This window comes from Podarcis tiliguerta, assembly GCF_965153285.1.
Source record: "Podarcis tiliguerta genome assembly, chromosome: 4".
Taxonomy (NCBI): domain Eukaryota; kingdom Metazoa; phylum Chordata; class Lepidosauria; order Squamata; family Lacertidae; genus Podarcis; species Podarcis tiliguerta.
Window position 1 is genome coordinate 58,915,984 of NC_139537.1, and position 20,293 is coordinate 58,936,276.

A 20,293-nucleotide genomic window follows, 5' to 3' on the forward strand; every position below is an offset into this window, starting at 1 on the left:
ACTGAATTAGGCAATACAACATACTTTACTTAACACTGTACAAAACTTACTATTACTGATTTCCAAATGGAAGCCACTCCCATTCTCCCCCCCCCCCCAGAACTGCTTCCCTCCTTCCTGGAATACTTGGTTCTTGCCCATCATTATGGGCATGTGAGACAAATCATCCCATTTCACTTCAAGAAGGGGGCAGTTCCGCAGCTTCAGCCACTGACATGAAAGGGAAAGCTAGAACTCTTTCCACTGATTAAAAAAAGAAAACTTGAACTCTTTGAAACAGAGAGAACTATAGGCCACATGTAGGTTACATACTTGCAGAATTTGTAAACCTGTATTTGCTTACATATAAAACAAGAAAAGTTGCTAGAAGTAAAATATGCTTATTTATAATTTTGTAAAACAGTTTTGATTCTGTCTCTTCATGCTTTAATCCGGTTCTGAAGTGTCTTGTCTGCTTTCTCCTAAAGCTATGAAATTTATGTAGAGAGGGAATAACAAATACTTACATTAAACAGGCAATTTAACTTATGAGAAAAAGAGGCATTGTTTGATGCAACTGAGTTCTGACAGTTAAAAAAAACCACATGTGATGTATCAGAGTAGTAAAATGCATGAAGTGTTGCTATTAAAATACTACCAAGCAATATTTTTAAAAATGACCTGGTCTATATTACAAAGTTATCTCATACAATGCAGTGGTGAGATCTGAAAGAACTATGTTAAGTTGCATGTCAAACTTTTGTGTAAGGAAATTTGAGATGGCTGAGAATAGGTCTATCACTTCTCCTGGAAAAAACCACAACAACTTCTTGTTGTTATTGGGAAACATAGTTTTATACTATAGCTGGTTCCCCATATAAAACTAAAGTGAGAATAAATTTTCTCAGTCTCTTAATAAAACCTGAGACTACCCCGAAATGCACAATTTTCCAATGCTAAACATACTGCAGGCCAACGATATTTTTTAAAAAATGCCAATACTTCAGCAGAGGTCATTTACACACCTGGTTAAAAGAAAAAAAGTCTAATGATAGATTAATTCATCATACAAATGGCAAACAGAACTCAATAGCAGCACTGGCAAACCCCGGGGGGTGGGGAATATTCACCTGAAGCTATTCAGCGACATTTTGAAGGATCTTTACCCCAACTGGATTTTGGCTTGAGAATTAAACAATACTGAGCCTGCTCTTGCAAAGAATCCCCATTGATGTGGCGGCAGCGATGGTAGAATGTTTGTTCATGCTTGAATAGTAATGGATTCAGAAGCATTAGTGTTCCTAATACTGGTACACAGATCTAATACTTCCATTGTGGCAATTACAAATGCACCCCAAGCACTTACACGTTTTGGTGTGTGTGTTTTTATCCTCCTTTGAGTGTATTTGCTATATACAGCTTATACAGCACACTATATGCAGCACTCTGAACAGGCTGTTGCAGTGTCAGGCTTTGAAACCTGATTCAGAGAACTGCAAGGGCAGCTTCAGGATAGAAGCTCATCTCCACCCGCATTGAGCTCTTCATCTTTCTGGGAAGGTACTCAATGCAAGGACCTCATCACCTTCCCTTTGATAATCTGTTTGGAGGAGCCCTTGATTGGGAGGGCTGGAATAAATTTGGAAATTTTCAGGTGTCTTCTCCTTGATGAACCAATATTGTAGACAGGAAATGCAGCTTAGAAAAAGAGCAAAACAAAGTCTGAACATAATACAGACTTGAACAGACTTTATGAGAAAACATAGCACTGGAAGAAAGTATGTTTATAGCAAATATTTTGCAAGAAGCTCTTCACATAACAGCAATTGTCTGGTTTTGAAAAATCCCCAAACTTTTGAAAGAGTCTATTTTCACTAAATGTTTTTTACAGGTAGGTTGAGGAAGCAACATGGGTTGCAACTCTTAAATGTGATGTTTCTTAGATGCAGTGAGGCCAATAACAACTTTGGTGGTTTTTCTCTTTCTAAGGATTATTACTTGTGTGATTAATCAGTGTTTTCTGCCTTATAGGCCTGCTTCGTCCCCTCAGCTTTCACATGACGATACCCATTCACGTATTGAACATTATGCTAGCAGGTACGAGATGGGGACAAATCTTTGTTAGGCAAATCTTCCTTGAAACAATTATTAAATTATCACCATCATTAATTATATTTCTCAACCTTTTTCAAAAAGAGGACCAAGGCAATATGCAAAAAATTAAATATTGGAATTATAATGTCCAACACCACACAAACTTTAACAAACGATGCTAGGGTTATTAAAAGCTCCAAGGATGGAAGGTATACATGTTTACTAACTTCTTCTAATCAGCTTGCCAACTAACTTGCATGCAGAATGACTGCATGATATTTAGAATGTACATACAACTCACTTAAAATAGGAATTGCCAAAGCATGCTCTTGCTTACATCTAACTCTGAGTTTGTGCTCAGAACTTCATTATACATTCTTTTTTCCAGAGGTATGCTTCAGTGGAATCCTGCAGTGACCATGTACTACAAAATAGCGATATCTGTCCAGGATGTGTCAATTTTAGTGCACGTATCAAAAGTGATACAGCTTAATAATACAGCTTCTGAATATTATAGGGGAGGAAAATGACTGCTTTGAAAAATAATCATACACTATTAGTATACCACACATTTGGAAGACTCCTCTCATATATATCAGAGTAGAAGCTAAATTCTAATATTTACAGTTTTTTCTGCCCCAGCGAGAGAAACATGAGTGGGTGCGTATAGCAAAGAATAGTACAATGTAATCTTTTAAAGTGAAAAAAACTTAACTTTTTCTACATGTCATTTATAGTGAAAGCAATTAGTCTTAGATATGACTGCTGAGCAGCCTAACAACTAGTGCCAAGGGAAAGAACAGGGGTGTGGGTGCTATTATTTCAGAACCATTTGTGCTGATTGTTACAGTTATCTGTGTCACATTTTAAGGCAGACTACTTAGAGATATTTATGATACTTTCTTTTCTCTGTAGGCTAGCAGAAATGGAGAACACCAATGGGACGTACCTGAATGATAGCATTTCTCCTAATGAGAGCATGTAAGTGTGCCATCTCTATGAAATTATGGAAAACTTTATATTGCATATGTGATTTCAGATCTGTCCTAAGTTCTTAAAATTAAAATTCTTAACAATGCTACACATTAGACAGTATTGCCAAACTAATGTCAAAAATCACATAAAGAATGCATATTTCAGTATTGTTTGTTTCAGGATTGCCACCATAAGCAACAACTCAATTGTTCTCACCAGACTTTGTCCTGGTTGAAGTCATGGGCTTGAGCAAACATAGGCTTCTATCCAACATAGTTCTATTGTCACTAAGTGTGATAGGTAAAGAACTGCAATTGAGAACCATTCTATTGCTTCCTCTGGAGAATAATGTGCATTACTCATGGTACAATTGACCAAATCAGAGGTTCACATGAATGCAGAAATTTCAACTCCTGGGGGCCTAACCCTTTTGGGGCCCCAAATATTTTGGGTGTGCCTCCAGTGTTCTAAAAGGTCAGGGCCAAGCACGGAGCCAAGCGTGGCGATATTTCCATGGCCAGCTCCTTTTCCTCCTCCTGCCCTGGCGGGGTAGGAGGGGAAAGCTTACGCCCAGCCAATGGCGGCAAGAGGAGGAGGACCTGCCAGCCATTGAAGCCATGTTGTCGCCATGTTCCTGGCTCCTCCACCATCCTGACACGACGTTGCCCTCCCCCATCTCCCTCACAAGTTGGCGCCTATGCATGAATGAGCTAATGGTTAAGCAATACATGTTCCCAGTTGGCTTTGCAGCACTTTTGCCTCTTTCTTATGTCCTCCTGCCTGCGGTTCCCACAGATGTGTAAGCACAAAGACCAGGTGTAACTCTCCATGGATATAAGTGTTGTATTTCTGTCTTACTAGTTATTTTCTCCACAACTTAATCTTGATTGTGGTTTTATTTTAAAATAGCCAGTGTAAAATTTCATATAACCTAGTAATAAAAGGTGCACAAAATTACAACCTTGCATAAAACTCTGCTAAACTAATTTTCACAACAAATGCAAAGCAAAAATAGAGGAGCTGGCTGTAATCCAAGACAATGCTTTAATGATATGGCATACAGTAGCTTAACCTTGGTTACACATATGCAGTTTATTACGAAGGACACTAGGTTATTAGTTGCCAACACCTGCACAAAAACAACTGTTGCTTCCTTCTTGATTTCAAAATGCTTCACAGGTTGAATTTCTCTCAGCATGCATTTGATAAAGTTGCAGGTGCCTTGTGTTAAAAAGGTACCAGTCATAAATGCCACCTTGCAGAGGTGTCTTCAGCAGTGATTCAGTAACAGCCATACACTTATGAGCCAGTTGAAAAGCCTTAGGGCAGTGGGACAAACGAAGGCATAAGGAAAACCTGGACATGACATTTCTAATTTCTGGATAGAATAGTATGCAGTTGGGGTGAAGAGGAACAGGAAAACAAAAACAAGTGAGGGAAAATTCACTTATACACAAGATCACATCATATTACATTGTATTCAAAATGGAAGAATGAACTGCTCCTCTGGTGAGGTGCATGCCAGCTGCTCTGTATTTAGGTTATAGGAGACCCTTAATATCACTGGGAAGCTGGAGGCTCCAGAACATCCCTACCTAGACAATACTGTTGACCCAAGAGGTAGGAATCTTGACCTCCCAAACGGGGGTGCTAGGGGTCCTGGGAACTCAGTTTAGATAAGATTATCTTGACAGCAGCTGAAGATTTCATTCTACCTATTTGCTATTGCTCATACTCATCCATAACAAATTATCTACCTCTTTTCTCAGACAGATGGCACCAAGCAACTGATTTGACCACTTTGCTGATATGCCACTTTCTCCCTTCTGCCTAAATTTTAGCAGAATGTACCTAATAATATGTAAAAAAATGGGGACTGAACTGTTCTGTTGTAATCAGTTTAATACACTGAATTCTGAGTTTCTGCCAGCAGCCGAGACAAACTCTGTACTACTCTTTGATACATACGTTTTCACAGCACGCTGCCATTCTTGAGGACAAAATATGTGGAGGGCAGTTTTCTAGATGGAAATGTGGGTCTGGTCTCTTTGCTTTGCTTTCTCTTGTTCTTATCATTTTCCTTTTTTGCATTTTTAGAGACGATGAACATTTGTTAATCCAGCACTACTGCCAAAGTTTGAACCAAGAATCCCCACTCAGTCAACCGCGAAGCCCTGCACAAATTCTAATTTCCTTGGAGAGTGAAGAAAGAGGTGAACTGGAGAGAATTCTAGCAGACCTGGAGGAAGAAAACAGGTCAGGTTTGTTTTGGTACTGTTTCCACGCACCCACATAATAAATTGTTCATGAGGTAACGTTTAAATCAACAAGCAGCAAATTGGAATGTAAGTTGCCTGGAAATTTGTCACATGCAGTTTTCTTCTTTATATTATGCGAGATAAAGTAGATGGTGTGTAAATCTATTTGTCATGCTTAATTTAAAATAAAGATATAAACCTAAAATGTGAAACATTTAAATTTAAAAATTAGATGGCAAATAAACCTATTTGTCATGTTTAATGCAGCAATGATAGAACATGACTTCTTGCTTCAGAAGGAATGTTTAAATCCTATAAAATATGTGATTTTGGCCTAAAATTGCTACATAGTTGCATGTGCATTTGTTGCTATCTTCAGTCACATTTGTTAGATATGGTGGATGAATTATGTGTACCGTATTTTTAGCCCCATAGGACGCACCGGCCCATAGGACGCACCATGTTTTTTTGGGGGGGAAATAAAGAAAAAAAAATTATTTCCCCCTCAGGCGCTTGTGGGGCCGGGAGCGGGGAGAAGCGCTCTTCTCCCCGCCGCCTGCCTTCAGATCAGGACCGGGGACAGGGGGAAGACGCGCTGCGCCTCCCCGCTGTCCCCGGAGCTTGTGGGGCAGGCAGCGGGGAGAAGCGCTCTTCTCCCCGCCGCCCGCCCGCCTTCAGATCAAGTCCGGGGACAGGGGGAAGATGCGCTGCGCCTCCCCGCTGTCCCCGGAGCTTGTGGGGCAGGCAGCGGGGAGAAGCGCTCTTCTCCCCGCCGCCCGCCCGCCTCCAGATCAGGTCCGGGGACAGAGGGAAGACGCGCTGCGCTTCCCCACTGTCCCCGGAGCTTGTGTGGCACGCAGCGGGGAGAAGCGCTCTTCTCCCCGCCGCCCACCCGCCTTCAGATCAGGTCCGGGGACAGGGGGAAGACGCGCTCCTCCCCGCTGTCCCCGGAGCTTGCGGGGCACGCAGCGGGGAGAAGCGCTCTTCTCCCCGCCGCCCGCCTGCCTTCAGATCAGGTCCGGGGACAGGGGGAAGACGCGCTGCGCCTCCCCACTGTCCCCAGAGCTTGTGGGGCAGGCAGCGGGGAGAAGCGCTCTTCTCCCCGCCGCCCGCCCGCCTTCAGATCAGGTCCGGGGACAGGGGGAAAACGTGCTCCTCCCCGGTGTCCCCGGAGCTTGCGGGGCAGGCAGCGGGGAGAAGCGCTCTTCTCCCCGCCGCTCGCCCGCCTTCAGATCAGGTCCGGGGACAGGGGGAAGACGTGCTGCGCCTCCCCACTGTCCCCGGAGCTTGTGGGGCAGGCAGCGGGGAGAAGCGCTCTTCTCCCGCTGCCCGCCCGCCTTCAGATCAGGTCCGGGGACAGGGGGAAAACGTGCTCCTCCCCGCTGTCCCCGGAGCTTGCGGGGCAGGCAGCGGGGAGAAGTGCTCTTCTCCCCGCCGCCCGCCCGCCTTCAGATCAGGTCCGGGGAGAGGGGGAAGACGTGCTGCGCCTCCCCACTGTCCCCGGAGCTTGTGGGGCAGGCAGCGGGGAGAAGCGCTCTTCTCCCCGCCGCCCACCCGCCTTCAGATCAGGTCCCGGGACAGGGGGGAAACGCGCTCCTCCCCGCTGTCCCCGGAGCTTGCGGGGCACGCAGCGGGGAGAAGCGCTCTTCTCCCCGCTGCCCGCCCGCCTTCAGATCAGGTCCGGGGACAGGGGGAAGTTGCGCTGCGCCTCCCCGCTGTCCCCGGAGCTTGTGGGGCAGGCAGCGGGGAGAAGCGCTCTTCTCCCCGCCGCCTGCCTGCCTTCAGATCAGGTCCGGGGACAGGGGGAAGACGCGCTGCGCCTCCCCACTGTCCCCGGAGCTTGTGGGGCAGGCAGCAGGGAGAAGCGCTCTTCTCCCCGCCGCCCGCTCGCCTTCAGATCAGATCTTCCTGCTGTCCCCCGACCTTGTGGGGCTGGTGCTGCGGCTCTCCTGAAGTCAGGCTTCAGCGAAAGCCTGCATTCGCCCCATAGGACGCACGCACATTTCCCCCTCATTTTTGGAGGGGAAAAAGTGCGTCCTATAGGGCGAAAAATACGGTATGTGCTCATGCAAAGCAGTTCTTTATCTTTCCCTGTACAATTGTGGACACCCCCCCCCCACACACACACACTTTAAAGGATACCTGAAATGGTGATACCTGAAATGGTGGAGCTTTGCTGTATGTAGCAGAGCTGTCCAAATCAAGATACACATTTTTCTTAGTGTCATGTCATCAGTGATGTTATCTGATCAAGCACCCTGACACTATATACATAGCAGAAACATTAGCAAATGTAGCGCTGAAGAGATGTCGTTATCCTCTGCAGCCCAAAGGCGCATTTTTAGTCTTCGGAATAAGAATTGCCCATGCACAGCCTAACAATAAGCTTGTAATACATTCATTATATGTTGCCTTCAAATTGCACTGCTTTGTGAACTCAATCTATTATACCTGGTGCAAAAAAAATTACAGTATTTATTCATAGCCTAGAACAATAGCTCCCCAATTTCACTTGAGCCTTCAGCCACTTTTGTGATATGATGAGTAAATGTTAATGATGAAATTACTGCCAAGAACTGCACAATTGCTGCCTTCTGCACAATTGTTGCCATCATTTAATGCAATAGTGAAATTTTAAAACAATACTTTATGGGAGCTGCTTTCATTTAAGCTATACAAAACTAAATAATAATAATAAACTGCACATTGAATAATGAAAAACATCAAAGGAAAAAAGGCATTTGTAAGTCTCTTTGAGTCATTTCCATGAATAAAGCAACTGAATCATCATCAACAAGATCTGAGATATAGTACTTAGGTGGAAAAGTATAAGGCTATTCTCCTGCTTACAAGGAATAGCAGAGAAAAAGATTTGGTACAGTACTCATAAAACCACACTGGAAATGTTATAAAAGCAAGTCTTAAGAGCTCTAGAAATAAATAAAAAGCAAAATTATATACATATATAGCCAAAGAAGTATTAATGTAAGCTGGGAGGGGGTAATATCCCCCTATTTATATACATCTCCATATGGGAAATCAAGTGCAATTACAAAGAAGCAAAACAAAACCCCAGCCCTGGCTATGAACTGAAATGATGGCTTAATACCTGTGGGCACCACAGTGCTCTCTCACATACTCCTTGGTGCCCATCAAGGCTCCTACCATTTACTATTTTAAAATTGCAGCTTTATGATTTTTCTTTTGGTTGAGGGTGTTGCCTGCTCTTTTTCCTGTGTTTTATTGAGAGGTGGGGGTAGGTAGGTGAATTTCCTGGTTTGGTGGGGGGGAGAGAATTCTGAGTATTGTCAGTTTCCCTTCAATGACATGGGTGTTTTGTGGTGCCCATGACAGTTTTTAAGACTTCAAAATATGCCCCAAGACAGAGGCAGTTTTAGGGTAGCACGACCGGTTTGGCCACACTATGTGCGTTGCTGCAGGGGGCACCACAACAGTGCTGTAGATCACAGTGTGAGAGGTGGGAGTGTGCTGAGTTTTAGCATTGCACAGTACACCACTGATATTTGAGAGCCCAAAGTTGAACACTGCCCCAGATCCAAAATGGTTGGACAGCCCTGCCTACATTTTAGTGTGTTACACCTTGCTTAAGCATACAAGGCCCTGCAAAATGGTGTGGGGTAATATTCTGAAATCAAATAACATTTTTTTTAAAAAGTACCCTTCTAGCTACAAAACTACTTCTATAAGCCAGGTTTGTACAATGTAACCTACTAGGCTCCTGTTTTTATTATTAAAGATTTCTTCTTTTACAGAAGTATGTGTAATGTCTCTCGTATTTTTTCCATGTAACATTTTTACAAATCCGTTTCATTTGTTGAGACATTAGGGGGAGAAAAAAAGGGGTGGGGGTGGGGTCGGGCGGTGATGTTTCTATTATGCTTAATGTATGTAGGGTTTGGTGTCAGCGTTGCTTGTGCTGTTCACTTGTGTTCCTTTGGTGGTGAGAGAGGTTGGGGTTGGCCTAGGGTGTGGTTGTTTGTGATTGGCTGTGTTTTGATATCCCCTAACAGGTTGTGTAGGCCTGCTATAAATACTTGCAATCCTTGGCAATAAGTACAGTTGTTCATTTCCCATCATGAGTAATTACTTTCACAAGTAATTGTTGTATCACCACAGATGTTACTAACAGCTCATGAGTGGGATGTTTGCATTGCTCAGATTTCCAAGTTCCAGGTGTTACTGCAATTTCAGCTACGCAAGTTCATCCTTGCTTGTGGAATAGTTTTTATTCTTTTCTACGAGTCCTCTTAATAAGGTGTGGTAGTCTGGAGGCATCTCAGATTTATTATGCAGTGATATCACTTTGACTGCTAATAAAATCACCTAGCCCAGGTTGTAGTTTGGCAAGGTGGGTTTCCGGATATTGCTAGTTGCTGTGCACTTGCTCATTTTGAAAGGATTATACATTTATCTCCCTGCTCTCCCTTCTACATCTATATATTTTCAGAAGGGTTTGGTTTTTTTTAACACGCTAATTCTGACTGACATAAGCAATGCTCGCTAGGTCTGTGTTTCTTTTTATCCGCTCACACTGGCTTAAGATTGCTCTCCAGAGCTTTGTGCAATATACTGAGAGAATTTATTTTTGTCTTCTAAGAGTCTGATACAGAAATATTCACCTAAGCAATGATTCTTCGGATGACTTCTTTTTCCTTAACTAGTACTTGGAATAAGGAAGATATTCCTAGTTATATTGTTTGATTATTCCTTCCAGCACTGAATAAGTGACTAGTCCATACATAAACAAGTTTGACTTTAATGATTTCATCAGACTGGAATCTAAACTAGTCCAGTTTGTTGTAAACCATGTAGGCTTGGAATGCATAGGTTTTGAATAAATGCAAACGTCTTGTGCTCTTATAAGAAACAAAAGAACAGGCCTTTTGAATTGAAAATTTAACCACGGCATTTTATAATAATGCAATATAACAACTTTTCAACAACCTAAGGCAGGAACTCTCATTCATCTCCAGTTCAAGAGTTGTATCAGCAAATTTGTTCTGAAGCCCTTAAAAGGGATTGGATCCCAAATCTAATCTGCAAGATTAGGCAATATGTCTGGCATTCCAGCCACAAAATGGAAAAGATGGTGCATTCATAAAGGTGCTGAAGTCTCACTTCTTCCCCATTTTCAATAGAAACCTTCAAGCAGAATATGATCGATTAAAGCAGCAACATGATAACAAAGGACTGTCTCCACTGCCATCCCCACCTGAGATGATGCCCATTTCCCCCCAGAGTCCGCGAGATGCTGAACTCATTGCAGAAGCCAAGCTGCTTCGTCAGCACAAAGGCCGCCTAGAAGCCAGGATGCAAATCCTGGAGGATCACAACAAACAGCTGGAATCACAGCTGCACAGGTTGAGGCAGCTGCTGGAACAGGTGAGTTCTCAGTCTGTCCTAATCATGGCTTGAAACCTTAATATGGAAAAGCGAATGTATGACCACTTAACAAATATGGCTTGAACCTGGCAGCAGCTTCAAGCTGTCTGTACATAGGTTGGTCTCTTTATTTAGTAACTTTTGTTTACACTGAATGTATCACAAATATAAATACAAACATGATGGCATTACTGCAGACTTTGGCTGCAATTCTGTTCTCTGTTACTTTGGGGAAAGTCTCATTAAACTCAGTGAGATCTACTTCTGAGTAAATCTGTACGGCAGAAGTGGATAACCTGTGGCCCTTTGGCTGCATACAGTCCTAGGCCTAATTTCATGCAGGTGAGGTGAGTCAAGAGGTAGAGGTGGCAAGTGAGAAGGCGGGGAGCCCAAACAGATAGGGGTGATGAAAGGCGGAGATGAGTTCAGATCTCTGTCAAGAGTGGTTTGTCCCTCCCATGGCAGCCTACCGGGCAGAGGTAAAAACAGAGAGAGAGAGAGAGAGGTGCCCTATCCCTGCTGTATAGGATTATAGTGTTCGTAATTAGCCGACCCACTATCTGTAGGATAACTATTATATTACCTTCTGGTGTTTCAGCCTCAAGTGGATGCCAAGGTGAATGGTACAACTCAGTCTTCTCCTACCTCGTTACAGAGGTCAGATAGTAACCAGCCAATGCTTCTCCGCGTAGTTGGGAGTCAGACTTCAGAATCTATGGGTAAGATAACACAACTAAGACTATTTTAAAATGAGGATTGTTTGCCATTTATATTCAAATTTCATATTATATCAGTAGCTAACATGGATCCTTTTTCAGATAATCAGGATTTCATGCACAGTATATGGTTACATGTTAAGTGTTTTAGAGCATTCAGGGAACTTTTGGCTGTCCAAATGTTGGACTTCCATCAGCACTGTCAGCATTGAGGGATGATGGGAGTTGTAGTTCAGCTACATCTGTAAAGTCAGATTCCCCATCTCTGTTGTAAGGGATCCCAATTTCTTTCTTAAATCTAGCATTCCTGTATGTGGGCATCACATTTTCTTGGCACTCCAATGGCAACAAGTTGCCAGAAAGAACAGTCGTCATGTCTTCCTTTTATTCCATTCCACATGGAGTGTGACTACACAGAGCTCGCAGCCCTGTTGATTCAGTCTGTGATTTGACCACCACACTCTTGTCTGCCTTTTGTAGACTTCTTAAAACTCTATTTTATTACTCTGTGGAGTGTGCTTTGCTGAGTGTAAAAGAAAAATTCAAACACAGGAGTCTTCCTGTGGCCCTTAAATGGTGAATACAAGGAAGGCTACCCTGAGCTGCCAAAGTAATGGCCAGGTGGGCATTCCTTAATGCACTCCACTCTCTGGCAAAGGGTCACACATCCCTCAACTTAAAAACAACAACAACAGTAACAAAGTACCACTACTTTTATCGCACCACAAACTGAGACACCACAAAACCAGGCTTCTACGTTTTCATTTGAAAGAAATAGGCTATTGTGCTGCAAAAATTGGATTGGTATTAATGAAAGTATAACAAATGAAAAAAAAATCCCACAAATGGCATTTTGGCTATTTTCATAGTTGTTCACTTAATGTAGCTGACAGCAGTGAAGGTAAATAATTTGACACGAGGTACACAAACACAAGCTGAATTAATAAACAGGAGTTAAAATATTTGACCCTATTGTGGCAAGTAGGGCCATTGAGACTTGGATTGCTAGAAGAGAATTCAATAAAAAATTCTCACTTATCTGCAAAACTTAACTACAAAACCTGGTTCAGCGATTCCTTTTATTTTTCTGTTGCTTCAGCTATTGGATACTTTTGCTGTTGAGTTTCTTTGAGGTGCCCTGGTAATCTCACATTTGGACTACTGCAGTACATTGTATGTGAGGCTGCATTGGACAATGGTCCAAAAACAAACATTTTATCTTCTTGTTGTGAACCGCCTTGAGAAATTTTATTGTACAGTGGTGCCCCGCAAGACTAAATTAATTCGTTCTGTGAGTTTTTTCGTTCTACGAGTTTTTTCATCTTGCGAAGCACCAATGTGTATTGACGGTTTCCCATAGGAATGCATTGGCGGTTTTAAAAAAAAAGGCGCAAGACGTTTTCGTCTTGCGAAGCAAGCCCATAGGGAAATTCGTCTTGCGAAGCAACTCAAAAAATGAAAAACCCTTTCGTCTAGCGAGTTTTTCATCTTGCGAGGCATTCGTCTTGCGGGGTACCATTGTATGTCAAGCCATAAACACATTACATAAATAATGTACACTGCTAGTGCTCAGACAAATGGAATTCAGCAAGATATTTCTGGCAAAGCTATTCCCATCTGGTGTCTCATTTATAAGCATTTTTATTATGCATAATGGTTAGCCTTGGCTAAATAGTAATTCTGTTTAACATGATAGGTAATTAGATAGCTACTTTAGATGTTTGTATAAATATTATTATACCTGAGGATTTGAGAATGAACAGAGTGTTTCGCAGTAATTACAAGAAAATTACATTCATTTAGAATCATGTTTGTTCTATCTGTGAAGCTATTTAGCACTATCTTTCTAATAAAAGCCCAGTGACCCTTTATTATTCAGTATATTACAACACAAATATTCTGACTGATCAATCAGTCAGTCAGTCATGTTTAAGGTGCCAAAAGACTCTGTATTATGTATATTACAAAAGATATACATACTGCGGCAAAGGGCAAAAATCCCAGCACAAATGCACCTGGCGACTGCCATACCTGGCTTGCTACAGAGGTGAGCAGCAGTTTTAGTCTCCTATCTGGGTCATGGGAAATCTTGCTAGCTTCTTTATTACAGACAAAACACGTACCCTTTTGTTATGGGTTATTGAAACAGCCACATGTTTATTGCTTATTTTCAGGTATGAGAGAAAAACTCTTTGACTGTGACACCTATAGGGAGCTGTAATTTGTCCTGGATCCTTGTGAACTGTATATTCAAGCTACCACAAAACACACGGTTCAGACACATTCAATTCACTAATTTTGTAATATAAGACTTTCTATAAGAGGAACACCATGTTGGTAGGGCTCTATCAATTAGTCTTAAGTGAAATAATGCTCTTATGTGCTGCTGTTGTCCAAGGAGCGATGCAGAATGAGGGTACAGGTAGATTTCAAGCAGTTTATAAAGCTACAAAATCCTCTGAACAATAATTTGTTAACAGATTTGAAATTCAGACTTTATAATTGGGGGTAGACAGCTTGTAGGCCATGTAGTCTAATTCCCTACTCAGTGCAAGAAATCCAGAGCTAAAACACTGCCAACAAGATGGCTGTACAGCCTCTTCTTGAAGACTCCATTATTGTTTCAATGTTTATATTTTAAGGTGTCTAGTTGAATTTTAATTTTAATAATTTTGTGAGTAGAGATGAGCATACTTCCCTATCTTGATTTAGAATTGGCCTGGGTTTTTTTTTTGAGATTTTTCTGTGAAAAGTCTTTTGAAATTTGGCAGCTGTGTTCCTCTTTTCCCTTCCGCAGCCTTAGCTTGCAAGTGGAAGAGGATGAAAATTGGCAAGAGAGAAGGTTAGGAACAGGAGAGTTCTGTTTTTTATTTAAGTACCCACCAACAAAATAAAAACATCTGAGCATGCTCAAAAAGCCACATCACCACTTGGAACTCTGAAATAATTTGTCCTGACTCGGTCAAATAATCTTACAGATTTTGAGGTTCTCATTGCTATTTTGATGCTCTGAAACAATGGGAAATAAAATATGGTTCCTCTGCCAGCCCAGCTTCCCTGGTTCTCCTTCCCTAGTCAAGCTCTGGAAGGAAGAAGCAAAAGTGAAACTGACATAAAATAGGTCTGGGTAGCACTAGATTTTGAGATGTTGGACGTTTAGAGACGACAAGTTTTGCTCAGTTCATAATCAGTATACCTTTTTACGGTCTAAGCCCATCTCTCAAATTCACTGCATGTAAGCTGCTTTGGCAATTTTGGTTAAATGCTGGAAACTAATCTAAAATTAAACTTGAAGCAGTAATAAGGGGAAGGCATTTGGTTCCCTCATAATAAATGAACAACAGTAGCTGGGCTATAAATTACCACTCTGGAAAAACAATGAGCATCTGTGTTTCTGTAGGGATAAACAGATATATCCTGATACAGTACAGTTTCTTCTCAAAATCTGTACTAATGATCTTTAAGTCAAATTTGAAAGACAAAGAAATTATAAGCAAAAGATATTATGTTCCAGTCCCCTTTTGTTTCTGTACTGAAATATTAGGAATTAGTTATTAATATGAGGTTTGCATCAGCATTTGGTATTCCTAAAAATGTTGAACACATCTTAATAGCTTCAAGTGGTTCCTTTCTTTTTGAGGATATATCTGAGGAAATCCAAAAAAAGCAGACACTAGTTACCAATTTCTTATTAATATAAGCATTAGTCACTGCTTACTCATTTATTATGTTTACAGTGATCTTCTGCTCTTCGTGAATCATGTTCAAAAAACATGATTTAAACCATGTTCAGGACACTGGGTTAAAAGAAGCTCAATCTTCCAATCAGCACCCTAGCTGAAATACTATCTGAGGCAATTTATTCTTCAGTCAGTAAACACTTGCACTGTTCTGTTTTGTTTCCAGTGGCCAAGTACTGTATGTGATACGTCACTGTTAACACTGGATTTCGCTGGCACAACAGTTGAATTAGTCCCGTCTTTGTTGTTTTAAAAACAAATCTTCAAATTGCAGTCTTATTCCTATTGACTGAATAGGTATGAGAATGCATGTGCATGTTATAGCCGCCTCAAAATAGTTGCATTAAGTTGTTCCACACTGAGGTGGTCTCCATGCAGGTTGCTCGTCTGCAGAAGTTAAGAATACTTTTTCTCCAAGTCATCACAAGTTGCCCAAAAGGGCAAAAAACAGAGGAAGCACTGAAATATGGCTGGTTTATGTGATGAGAGATATGGTTTCCACGAGGCACTTTCTGCCTCAGCAGGGGTTGGACTAGATTAGCTAACACTTTCATTGAGTTTAACCAGTTAATCAGCGTATTCTGAATTAACTATTTTGTGGTTCGCAAAAGTTAAAAGAATAGTCTTACCTTTTGTTTTACAAGCACTTCTATAATATCCAACATGTAAACTCTGTACATTTGGCAGTTTCCTTCTCTTAGTGTATAAATTAGCCTAAATATTTGAGCAGCAGTAATGCTAAAATTCTCAGGGAAACCTACTGTGATATCTGAACTCTACATTTCTGCCCTGCTCTGTTATTGGGTCATAGAACTTATTCAAGGGGGCAAGTGTATTCTGCCATGTCAAACATTTCAAATGACTTTTCAGAGTACAAATCAATCTTTCTGCAGCTTTTATCTGATGCAATTAAGTTGTCAAAACTATTAATACTAATGCAGCTCCATATTTGTCAGCTCTGATTTACTTGGTTAGAAACACATTTCCTGTCTCGCCATATCACCATTGAAATGCAGCACACAACTACAAAGTCTAGTTGTGGTAATGGAATAAGGGAAGCTCTCATTCTTTCTAGCAATTACTTTTACCATTTTTAGTATAGACGCTTAGGACTTTTGAAATAATTTATTTTACTGTCACAGGGCTACATTACTTCATAAATGGAAGAAGCTTTATAATTTAGAAAAAGAAGAAGGAATGTACATGTGTATGCATATATATTAAAATTTCTTTTGGATTGTTAGCCAGGAGGATTTTTTAAACAGGATTTAAATAGGATGAAATACTGCAAACTGAACCTTGCAGAGTCCTAAATGAATGGTTAAGGATCATAAACTGTAACCAGCGGCACTATTTATGAAGCAAGTACTTTTTAATGGCTCTTGTTAAAAGGAATGTCCTTCTGCTTTTGTTTTTTAGGTGAGGATGATCTGCTCAGTCCTCCCCAGGACACAAGCACAGGGTTAGAAGAGGTCATGGAACAGCTCAACAGTTCCTTCCCAAGTACAAGAGGTAAGCTTTAGTGTTCTGAAGCATAGACCAACAGTCAAATTATATGTTGTGCATATTACTCGCAGCTCAGTATTATGTTCACAGACTGTTCCACAGGTGAAAGGTGCAAGTGTTGTAAGAGAAGAATCTAACACATTTTTTCTCCTACAACTTGTATGCATAAGCACTTTGATTTAGCCACAAACAGTTCTTGCTCTGAAATGCTAGCAGTAGAAAAATAATCTCCATAGTACAATAGCATTACCGGTATTATTGGGATTTCGGTGTGCGCTCAGATGTGCAGACGGATCTCTGTGCTTCTGGGATGACTCATTCATTTCAATTCAGAGGGGAAATTTGCACATTCAAAGGTGCTTCAGTTGTCTATAGGCAAGAAAAGGGGATTCGTTACTATCTGAGTTGAGTAAACAATAGTCTATGACGCAAGAAAAATTAGCAACCTCACTGGTGATTGGTAGCATCATCATTAACAAAAAAAAATAGCCAAAAATATGTAATATCCAGTATGAGAATATTGGGCAGCATCACTATTACAATGATAAAATTACTGGGGTCATAAGCTACCAGTACCTTTTAAAGACTACCTTTTTACACATTCAGATAGTAACCAGCATATAGACACTGGCCCACAAACTACAAGCTCCATAAGAGGATTTTTGGCTTAGGTTTTCTCTTTTCACAAATCTTTCTCAGAATTGCTGTATCTGCGCTCTATTCCATTTTTACAACTCTGAAACATTTCTTTTCCCCGCTCTCGTGCTAGAAGCAAAACTTAACCCAAATATATTACAGCCAGACATTAGGTAAAAAGAATATGCTCTTTCATTTAATCGGAGTAGGTGAGGGTTTAGGGCTCTGTGCCTTCAGAGGTTGGAACCTCTTTAAAATTTATGTTTCTAACATTTTCTTTCTTTGTCAAAACAGAGCACAGATAGTATTTGAATAATGTTTCCAAGAAATGTTTAGTGCTCAAGAAAAGGTCATTGCTGAATCTGGCTACCACATTATAGTGCCATGAAAAAAGGCTTAGGTTAAAGGAGACAGTATTTTATTTCTTGATGGATGTTTATGTGGAGTAATTTTAAACCTGCCTCTGAAAAGCTGCTCCCCAGGCAAATGTTCTAATGAAACACTGTGCTGTGTGTTAAATAGTGCATAGTTCTGTTTCAGCTGCCCTGAGTATTTTTTCTTGAGGATAGCATATCCAGTCTACCCTTTATGAAACCTCTTCTAAGTAACAAACTCAATGAATGGAGTGTTAATCTTATAGAACTGTGTTTCTCTGAAATTGTGGGGAAAGCAATGAATAGCTCAAATAACATTTTTATAATAAAGAAAAAGCTGTTTCAACCTGTTTCATTACCCTAAAAGAAAATACAGCAAAATAAACGGCCACGTTTTTTGTGCTCTGCCATTCCTCGAATAGATCATAGGTTGGTCTAAAAACTTAGAAATAGTATTCCCCCCCCCCCCCAAAAGATGAACATGAAACAAGTTGTCAGGCCCCAATTTCTCAGCTACTGTTGAATGGCTATGGTAAAAATGCTTTAAATAATCTTGCAGGAATAAAAGTAGAATGAAAATTGATATTTAACCAACTAAATGAAAGTGAGATCATTCTAGTGTTCCATGCATTCAGGTCATTTTAATGCATTGGGATGGCACAAAACGTTTGAGGGTTGCCCCTTGAAATGTAAAATATTGGTAATATTCAAAGTGCAATGATTGATAATTAGTTTGACTGCAGTTGTTAACATTTTGCAATTGCTGATTGAGAATGAATATATTTATCAAGGTAGAAATTTATCAAATTGGGCATGCAATAATTTGGCCACCTGTGGGGTGATATATCTCTTTTCCCCAAGATTTCTGTTTAGCAGCAGCTATGAGACAAAATACTTCTCACCATGTAAGCAGATTCTACAAATAAGTTGTATGACCAACACTAGTACTAAATGGTTTTCTCTCTATGCCTACTGAAAGGTAACTATTGTGGGCCCAAGCAAAGTGAAGCTGTGGGGTGGGGCATGCACAAACCAGTATTGGGATCAAGGCCACAACTTCTAGTGATTACAGATGTAAGCAGGTTTGGGTGTAGGCTTTGGGTGTGTATCCTGAAATCAATTAGCCCACCAACTGGTTGGTGAATAAGTGGGGGTTGACTGCTGTCACAGGTCATCCTCTGACATGCACCATATCCAGGAAACCCTTTGGGTTACCAGATGGAGATGCCAAGTCCCTTCAGCTCCTGAGATGGGTATCTGGACAAAAAGTTCCTCCCAGGCTCCCACGGCAATGGGCCTCCCCCACCAGGACTAAGGATGCAACCCAGTGCTTCTGCTGAAAAGTTGTGATGATTACTAAGAGGTAGGCAAAATCCACAGACAGGCCCAATTTGTCCACAAGGCAAATTCCTCCCTGGTCCCAAATACAGCATCCAAATTACTTCCATAGCAAGATCAAGCATGGGCATGCCTGCCTTACCACTAGTCAGTCCATTCAAACAATAAAACAAAGGCAGGGGGAATCCACTGAAGACTGCAGTGCCTCCAGCACCACACAGCTGGCTTTTATAGCCTCTGCGTGGACCAGAGCTTGTGCTGGCAGAATTATTACCATAAGGCTACGCTGAATTCCTCCCTAAGATTTCTAAAAACACACCCCTCTCAATCCACACAAAAGTACTTAAGGAGTGTGTGGCACAGGATAAGTGAGCAAAGTGGCCTGAGCAGAGTTCCAAGAGCCAGATAGGGCTGGGGGTTGTATTAAGCATGCATCTATGCCTGACCTAGGTGAACCCAAGTCAGACATTTCAAAGACATTTAGTACATCTGCCCAAGGTACACAACGGTAGCTGTTTGCATGGAATAGTTATTTCCATTTATATTCTTGCTGTGGATTCTGCCCTGCTGTACAACAGAGAGACCATTGTGTGCTTTCTTCCTACCTGTATATTCAGGTAGTGTGTATTTTCTCTCCCAACTGAAGCAATCTTATCTAATAGAGAATTTCATGTGAATACTACATATCCTCCTTGGAAATAGTTATATTAGGTTGAATATGGTACCCTGGAGTTCATGGAATGTTGGTGGTACTCAAGCGTTCTTGGGAAATCACCTCTGCTGAAAAGATAGAGGACAGTATTCAACTAAGTTTTACTTAGAGTAGACCCATTAAAATTAATGAACCTAAGTTAGTCACATTCATTAACTTCAGTACGCCTGAGTATACCTTAGCTGAATACTAAATAGAGATGTTAATGAAATGTATTGGTGTGAAGAACAGAAGCAAAGACACTATATTCTCTTGGACTACCTAATCACTTTAAAAAACTTCCTGCAAATGTGCAAGTTATACAAAACTCTTTTTCTGGCATTGTTGCTTAATGCAAAAATGAAGTAAAACACAGATGTTACATTCTCATTGTGTTGTTTGCCTGGATAATTCTGCAGCTAGTGGAAGAACTTGCTATGTATGCTAAGTAGGAAGCCAGCCAAGAATTCCCAGTATGACATGGAAATAAATCTCACTGGGGAAAGTATTCTCTAGGCTTTCCATTACAAATCAATTGGGAAATAATCTCTAATAGGTTCAACCTCAGGAAGGTATTATACTG

At 41.1% G+C, this 20,293-nt stretch overlaps 1 protein-coding gene and 1 long non-coding RNA gene across 31 annotated transcripts in view; one reads left to right on the forward strand and one right to left on the reverse strand.

Moving 5' to 3' along the window:
- DMD (dystrophin) overlaps nt 1-20,293 on the forward strand; it is a 984,302-nt gene that overhangs the window by 953,774 nt on the left and 10,235 nt on the right. For 23 of the 29 annotated variants that reach the window (XM_083438913.1, XM_083438923.1, XM_083438924.1 and 20 more), the window contains 6 exons: nt 2,011-2,076; nt 2,989-3,054; nt 5,146-5,304; nt 10,466-10,709; nt 11,308-11,428; nt 16,585-16,677. In XM_083438913.1, the coding sequence (XP_083295039.1) occupies nt 2,011-2,076; nt 2,989-3,054; nt 5,146-5,304; nt 10,466-10,709; nt 11,308-11,428; nt 16,585-16,677 (749 nt within the window). The remainder of the gene's footprint in view (nt 1-2,010; nt 2,077-2,988; nt 3,055-5,145; nt 5,305-10,465; nt 10,710-11,307; nt 11,429-16,584; nt 16,678-20,293) is intronic. The other 6 variants (XM_083438919.1, XM_083438939.1, XM_083438936.1 and 3 more) reach the window with 1 other exon arrangement.
- Nucleotides 5,149-20,293, reverse strand: part of LOC310676793 — a 49,208-nt gene continuing 34,063 nt past the window's right edge. Inside the window, exons 3-5 of one of the 2 annotated variants that reach the window (XR_014510746.1) lie at nt 16,922-17,040; nt 11,293-11,422; nt 5,149-5,287 (exon numbers count right to left, since the gene is read on the reverse strand). This is a non-coding gene — a long non-coding RNA (uncharacterized lncRNA). The remainder of the gene's footprint in view (nt 5,288-11,292; nt 11,423-16,921; nt 17,041-20,293) is intronic. The other variant, XR_014510745.1, reaches the window with a different exon arrangement.